This window comes from Emiliania huxleyi (assembly GCF_000372725.1).
Source record: "Emiliania huxleyi CCMP1516 unplaced genomic scaffold EMIHUscaffold_24, whole genome shotgun sequence".
Lineage (NCBI taxonomy): Eukaryota > Haptophyta > Isochrysidales > Noelaerhabdaceae > Emiliania > Emiliania huxleyi.
The window spans coordinates 134,591-142,190 of record NW_005200250.1 but is presented as its reverse complement, the minus strand read 5'-3'; the positions used below and the strand labels follow the sequence as shown (position 1 = coordinate 142,190).

The window sequence follows — 7,600 nt, the reverse complement described above, 5'->3', positions numbered from 1 at the left end:
GGGATTCGAGCCACCCGAAATTACGGGGGCTCCAATTGACTCCTGGCAAACACGAGAGGGCCCTACACAGTTTGCCTTCCAAAGAAGGAATCACTGGGCCTATCAAACCCCCCATGCCAGGGGTAATCTGTCCTCTGCACGGAAAAAGCGGGGAGCGACGTGGTTTTCTCTCTTTGTTGGCTCTCTCGCCTGAGGTGAGGGCGAGACGCTGCTTGGGCCGCCGCCGAGGGAGAAGGACGGCACGGCGCCCCCCGGCTGAGCCCGTGCGGGGGCAGACATGACCAGCGGCGAGTGCTTGATGTTGAGAATCGAGTGCGCGCCTGGCAGCGCCCGCCAGGCGTCAGGCGTGTGGTGTCGCCGGCGTGGGGGCGTGTGTGTGGGGGGGGGGGGATGCGGCGTGCCGAGAATATCCAGGGGGTCGTATGTGGGCGAGCTTCCGCGGTCCTCCTCGTCGTCCACATCCATCGCGTCGTCGGCGGGGCCCATCGCAGGCGTGGCCGGCTGCGAGGAGGCCCCGACCGGTGTCGGCATCGGCGGCAGTGGAGGCAGCGTGTATCTCCGGAGCATGTGGTCCTCGCCCTGCGAAGCCCGCAGCCACTGCTCCAGCGCGGCGCACTGGGACGGCGAGAGCGCCTGCTGGAGCCCCTCGCATACCGCGGCGGCCCGGTCCTCCGCCTCGAGTTCGCGGCAACGCTTGTGCAGCATCTCGGCCTGCTCCTGCAGCTCTGCGACAAACTGCTTGTGGCGTGCGCGAGCCTGCCGCGCCTGGTCGGCCTTCCGCGACAGCTTCTTCTCAACTCCCTCGCTGGACACGCCCTGCAGGCTGCCCATGTCGGCGGCGACGCTTTTGCCGGAGCAGGATGGAGGAGGATGGCTGCAGCAGAGATAAAGAAAAGGTAGACTGAGCCTGCTCTAGCCTGAGTTGGCAGGATCGGCAACTGGGGTCCGTTCTGACTAGTACATGTAACACGTTCTGGCCCTCGCCATTCTGATCATTCCTGGAACATTCTCGGACCGACCCAGGTGGCCGGCCGGGTAAAACCCGGGTATACCCGAGAATTCTCAGGTATCCCCGAAAAATACCCGAAGCGGAGCATGTGGAGCCACTCGTGACCTTTGAGGACGCGGGGGACGTGCTGGGCATGGTGGAGGCGCCGCTGCTCGTGCCGGACGGTTTCAAGGTTGTCGCGGCCTCGCCGACGGAGGAGCAGCTCGACCCGACCAACCCGGCCAGCGACGCGCTCATCGAGCAGCGCATCATGGTCCGCTTCGAGCACTACGGCTGGTGCGTGGGCACGGTTACGGCCAAGGTGAACGACGGCCGGCGCACGATCGAGCGTGACCGCGTCAACTTCGTCGCCAAGTTCGACGTTGACAACGGCGCGGCGACGGACCTCTCGCTCGAGTCGTCGATGTACGACGGCTCGCCGTCGGCAGAGTACGAGTCGTGGCTGCTGTTCGAGCCTGTTCTGGCGCCGACGGAGGCGGCGGCCCTGGCAGCGGCGGCCGGCGGCGCAATCGTCGCCGTGTGAAGAGGTCGGACCGGCTGGGGCCGGGCGGTGGGCGGTGGGCTGCCTTGGCGCTTGGGGGGATGGGCTGTGGCACGGTCCGAGTCGTAGGGCCGGTGCCGCCTGGATGCCGTTCTGATCATTCCTGCGACCTTTGTAGGGATCCCTAGTCTTCCGTCCGAGGTCGGGCTGAGGGAGGACTGAAGTATGAGCCGCGTCACTGTCCCTGTGCCTGTGTCTCGCGCCTTGCGGGGGGGGAGCGGAAAGGAGGAACCTCTTCCCAAGAGCACCACTCTTGGAGCGCCGCCACTACCACCCAGAGCGCTGCAAGCAGCGCCGGGCAATGACGGCTTACCCCGCCCTCTGTCTGCTGCTAGTGCCGAGAGAGAGGCTCCGGGTCTCAGCGCCTCAGGCGGGCCCAGCGGCCGGTGTTCTGAACGTTCTGAGAACGCATTCCGAGCCTTGCCATTCTGATCATTCCCCTTACCTTGCCAACTCAGGCTCTAGCCTCGCTAGACTGAGATGAGACCGCCAGTGGATGTGGGAGTCCACCGCGCACCGCGCTGCGAGCCTGTCGTGTCCCTTGTCAGGAGCAGGAGAGCCCCACCTGTCCCCCTGATCGTTCTTCCAAAATCCTGCTCGTGCAGGTGGGGACCCTGTCCTCGTCCCATCCCTCGTTTGGCGTGTCTGTTTTCTTTCTTTCTTTCTTTGCTCTAGCCTCGCATATCACTTCCTGTTGTCTGTTGTTTGTTGTGCCCTTGTTTGTTCTCTTGGCACCTTGGAGTGCTGGGGGGGGCAACAGGGAGGATGTGGCCTTGAGTTATGTGTACGCCTACTCAGGGTGTGTGGCAGCCCGCTGGCTGTGTGTCTTGTGAGCCTGTTTGTGTCTGTGTGTCGCTCGTGCGTGTCGTCATCATCTGTCCGGCGTCCACCCATACCGCGTTGGTGTCCAGTCCGAGCCTGGCTGTTCTTCACCTTTCTACCTACCTACCCTCCCTCCCTTGAGTTGGGTGCTTTCTTTTTATTTCTTTTTGCGCCTCCTCTCCTCTCTATCTGTCTTGAGAGCGAAGTGGATTGTAAGGTGGAAGCCACACGGATGTTGCGGAAATCCACTTCTTTGCGTGTGGCGGCCTCCTGCCCATCTCTATCTGTCAGGAGCTCAGGAGCAGGAGAGCCCCACCTGTGCCCCTGATCGTCCTTCCAAAATCCTGCTCGTGCAGGTGTGGACCCTGTCCTCCTCCCCCATCCCTCGTTTGGGGTTGTCTGTTTTCTTTCTTTCTTTCTTCCATCTCTATCAAACAACTCGAGAGAGATTTTTAATAATACCAACTTCTAACAATCACACGTCATTTGGGGCCTGGTCCTGTTCACGCGCGCGCGAGACGTGCATGCAGACATGGTTGCCAGGGTGAGAGCGAATGGCGCGGTTCACGCCTCGCACAACAGAGAGAGAGAGAGATGCGCTCTGCATGGTGGGACATAAAGAGAGCGAGTACTTGGGCGAGTAGGCCGTGCGGTCGACGCTGCCGCGCGCGACTTTGCGTCTCTATCTGTCTTGAGAGCGAAGTGGATTGGAAGATGGAAAACGTTTCTATGCACTATGGGAAAGCGTCCGGCGAAAGAGATTTCTGGTTGGCTTCTAAAAATCTCTCGGGTCCCTCCCTGGGGTTATCTTTTTCATTCTTTCTTTTTGGTCCGGCCGATGGGCGCCATCTCGTCCGTTTCGCTCGATGAATCGCTACACATGCCCCACTATCCTTGTTATCAGACTTGGAGCACTTGAAGTGCAGTCGGCAACCGCACGCCCAGGACCGGGGAGCTAAGAAGCGCACTCAGTTGGCCAGACGATTGGTATCGGGTTACGGGCTAGAGAGCCCTAGCCCTGGGGGGTGCGCGGTCGCAGGGCCATAACACGGGTCTCCGAGGGTTGTCCGCGCTTCGGGTTTCCCCTAGCTGCGGGGCGCCCCCTCTACTCGGAGCTAGTAATACGAGAATACTCTCCGAGCACCGAGGGTTAGCCCCGCGTACCAGGTTTCCCCTTAACTGCAGGTCGCTGCCCTCTACTCGGAGCTAGTGATACGAGAAAGAATACGCACCGCCACGCAATACCATACTACGCGACGATAACACGAGGATACGAGAATACGGAGCTGCGAGACACCTTAAGAAACAGCGAGCTCTAAAGTTCGGAGGGGTCCCGTACCATGCGGAATCGACCCTATCCGGTGCTCAAGTGCTCAAGTTCGGCGGCTATGAAAACCCGAAAGTTATCGTAAAACGCGGGCGAAAGCGAAGCAGAGGGCGGGCGCTTTTGCCGCAGCGATGCCCGCAGCCTGTCGAGCAGCTTCCGCGGCGCCCATGCGCCGCGGGGTTGACCGACAGCTCCTAGGACAGCTCAGACTTCCTTTCCTATTTTGAGCCGAAGTGGGAGGGGGCGACACAAAAAACAAGACGGGAAGGTAAAACACAACGCATTTCAATGGACAGAGGAACGCTAAGGAGCAGAGGAACGCTAAGGAGCAGAGGAGGACGCTAATCAGGGGGGGGGGGGGGGCAGTGGACAGATCATGCCTCGGGAGTCGATCGCCTTTTGGTTCGTTGTCCACCATGGGAAGGAACTGCCATTTGGTGACCCAGAATCGGGCTCTTATCACTGAGTAGCTTCTCCAGGTTCGTGTTCGTGGGCACCACCCAGTCACCCTTGCCATCCGAGAGGTCCCGTTGCCATGATTTCCCCTTGTTTGCATCCAGCATCACACCCACAAGCCACGTGTTGGCACGGACAGCTAGCGGAGACTGGCAGAGCGCAACACGGCCGTCCGCATCCGGTTTTGCAAGCTCTTCAAACATCGAGATGTTGACCGTGTTCATCAAATTCGCCGCCTTGTTCAAATGCCCGATCCTTAGGGGTGCCGTTGCCGAGGCCGCCAGGAAAGAGCGTCCCAACCACTTTGCGATGCATGGCAAAGACCGATTGGCTCGAACGGTACGCGGTCACGTGCTCATTCATCTGCTCCGCCTTCGTCTCGTTGACGAGGTAGCTCTAGCTGGTACGTGGTAGGGCCTAAACTTCTGCCCGACGACGTCCTCCACCTCGACCGGTCCGCCGAGTTTCGCCGTAGAGTCAGAGAGAGAGCACGACGGTACATACACTTTATACACTGTAGACCTACGGCTTTACCCACATGGTCACGGACTTGCATGAGCATGTGTGAATGGAAGCGACACACAAAGCCGTACATCTAGGTAGGAGGTATTTTCTTCTCAATAACAAGGTCTGTGAATCACCTCTGGCACTTTGAGCACAGGACCTCCGGTAGCCGCGGCCCGCGCACGGGCGTCCAGCCGGGCGGCTCCCAGACGCAGTCCTCCGGCCAGGGCTTGCCCAGGTGGTCGAGCAAGATGCGGAAGGCCTGGAGGTCGACGTCGCCCCGGATGGGGTTGTCGGGCGGCTCGTTTGGCGGGAAGAAGATCCAGCCGGGCACCTGCGTGCGGGAGGGGAGGCATCATCCAGTTCGGAGAGCGGACATCGAGGCGAGGGGACGGGGCTGTCGTGGTGTCGGTGTGGGGCGAGGCACACGCCTCTGGTGCGCAGAGGCACGGGAATAGCCAGCAGGCGCGGTAGCCGCAAAAGACGAGCAGGAAGGCGAGGAGGCTGAGAACACACCCCAGCCTCACAGCGTGAAGACAGTGCAGTGCAGCCGGATGGGGCGTGTCGTCCCTCTCGCGCCAGTTGGAACACAGACGGATGCGTGCGGTTCCGCATCTACGGGTGCGGGCGTGCAGATGCCCGCCATCTCGACGGCGGGCCCCGCGTGCGGCGGACAGGCGGCCACGCCGGCGAACAAGTACGGGTAGGCGTGGAGGGCGGTGCCGTAGACGAGGACGAGGAGGGGGATCAGCCAGAGGAAGAGCATCGTGAAGTAGATCTTGAGCGCCACAACGAGCAGCCACATGCCGAGCAGCAGGACCCACGTGTAGATGTACTTTGCCGAGTACGTCTCCGTCTTCGCGCGCCTGCGCCAGCGGCAGCGCGTCGTCGCCTCGGCTGGTCTCGGCTCGATGATTACACCCGGCGGAGCCGCAGCGGGTCTCGGCGGGTCTCGCCAATCTCGGCCGATCTCGGGGGCGCATCTCGGGTCGGATCTCGGGTCGGATCTCGGCGGATCTCGGCGGATCTCGGCGGATCTCGGCGCCCGCCTGCCGGCGACGAAGCGCGTCGTCTCTGGGATGGAGTCCGCATCGAGGCAGAGGGCGAAGAGGAGGAAGTAGAGTCCGTTCTGGTTGAAGGCCTCGATCACTTGCATGATGATGAAGAACTTGGCGACGTGGTGCAGCGCCTACACGCGCAAGAGAGGCGTCCAGCAAGCAGCTGAGTGTGGGGCGCTGGGCGGCGTGGTGCAGCGCTGGCGGTCGCATTGTCGTAGCCGAACATGACAATGGCGGGCGCGAGGAAGACGAGGTACGCGGGGACGATGACCGAGTGTATCTCGATCAGGGAGGCGTAGAAGAGAGTGCTGCAGTAGCCGTACGTGCTGCCCTCCCGCCGCGCCGCCAGAGAGCGCAGCAAGATGCGCGCCTTGTAGATGATGGCATAGTACGACTGGTCCGCGTTCGTCTCGACCTCAATGTTCCCCCCATCCCCGAAGTTGGTCCTAAGGCTAAGCATCCCTACGCCGGCGCGAAACAGGAACCCCACGACCAGCGGCGGGAAGAGGACGTACCTGAGGGGCGAAGGAAGTGTCTCTGAAGTGTCTAGGAAGAGGACGTACCCGAGGGGCGAAGGAAGTGTCTCTGAAGTGTCTTGGAAGTGTCTAGGAAGAGGACGTACCTGAGGGGCGAGATGTCCGGGTAGCCTCCAAGAAGGGTCTCCGAGGGCATCCCAAACACGGCCCGGGCGGGGAGAGAGCGCACGCGCAGACGGCGGCGACGCGCTGCGCGACCGGCAGCGGAGCGACGAGGTAGTCCTGCGGTGTGAAGACGCCACGAGCGTCGGAGTGTGAACATATGCGGCTCTGTCTTGTGCGGTGCATCCGGCGCATCGCGTGACAGAAGGGTGTGCTAGCGCTCAACACAATGCCCTGGCCGCGAGAGTCCGAGCAGGGCCCCGGACACGGGATGCGCTAGAGTACAAGGGGGCGTGCTCCGCATCTAGAGAGGAGGAGTCCTCCCACTCCATGATCCGGCTCGGGCAGTTTGCGATGAACATCTGGCTCACCTGCTCACACCGCCACGGCGCGTGAAGACACGCGCTTCACGGCTAGCCGCTGCTTGTGAGAGGCGTCTGGCTCGCGAGAGCGTCGAGCAAGATCAGCTCGAAGAGGAGGGTAACGAGCGTGAAGAGGGCCGCCAGGTGCTGCGAGGCGCCTGTGCGGCAAGACTCGGGCGAGGCTCGGAGAGAAGGCTCTCCGCCACGTTGCGGCGTCTTTGATTGGTGCGGGGCGCCGCACGCGCACGCAGACAGCCAGCAGAGCTGCGTGCACGGCCACGAGCAGCGGCAGCCGAGCCACGGCACGACAGACCAGCGAGCCTCGCCCAGCCCTGGCACCCAGACCGGCTCCGGCGCGAACACCTGGCGAGCCCGCGCCTCCGCCTCCGCCTCCGCCTGGCACTGCGCCTGCGAGGCGGCGCTGCCGCCGCCGCCCGCCCCGCCGCTCCACACGGCGCGCAGCGGGAGCGCCTAGAGGACGCAGACGGGCATACTCCCCATAATAGCATTCATGATGCGAAGTGATGATACCACCTTCGTAAACAACAATGATGGAGAGAGTAATGATGATTTCGCGCCTCGACGACGCGCACAATGGTCGTCCCCGCGCGATGGGGGAGACCGAGGGGCCTCGCCAGCGTGATCGAGCTGTACGCCTTCAGGAGGTTGAAGCCCGCCCCTCCCCCCTTCCTGCCCGGCTCTGTCCGGGTCGGCTTGCCCAGCGAGACGATGGTGTGCTCCTGAGAGTCAGGCGATGGTGTGACATCGAGGTGTGACATGGCAGAAGTGTGTCCGTGTGTGAGAGCTCACCTCCTCTTCCTCACCGAGCCGGATCCGATCGCCGATTTTGAGGCAGCCGTCACCGAGATACGGGTAGAGGACG

The 7,600-nt window shown here is 62.3% G+C and overlaps 2 protein-coding genes across 2 annotated transcripts; one reads left to right on the top strand and one right to left on the bottom strand.

The window, feature by feature from the left end:
* Positions 1–1,128: 1,128 nt before the first annotated feature.
* Positions 1,129–1,810, top strand: EMIHUDRAFT_353853 (hypothetical protein). Its single transcript, XM_005778728.1, is given in 2 exon segments — positions 1,129–1,745; positions 1,760–1,810. 1 exon segment carries the CDS (start codon positions 1,143–1,145, stop codon positions 1,530–1,532), a length of 390 nt encoding a protein of 129 aa, XP_005778785.1. The 5' UTR covers positions 1,129–1,142; the 3' UTR covers positions 1,533–1,745; positions 1,760–1,810.
* A 2,838-nt stretch (positions 1,811–4,648) lies between these two features.
* On the bottom strand, positions 4,649–5,943 carry EMIHUDRAFT_435036 (hypothetical protein; the record flags this gene model as incomplete). The annotated part of the gene is made up of 5 exons (XM_005778727.1): positions 4,649–4,993; positions 5,110–5,163; positions 5,289–5,525; positions 5,709–5,848; positions 5,926–5,943. The coding sequence occupies 5 exons, from the start codon at positions 5,941–5,943 to the stop codon at positions 4,678–4,680; spliced, it is 765 nt and encodes a 254-aa protein (XP_005778784.1). The 3' UTR covers positions 4,649–4,677.
* Positions 5,944–7,600: the final 1,657 nt, after the last annotated feature.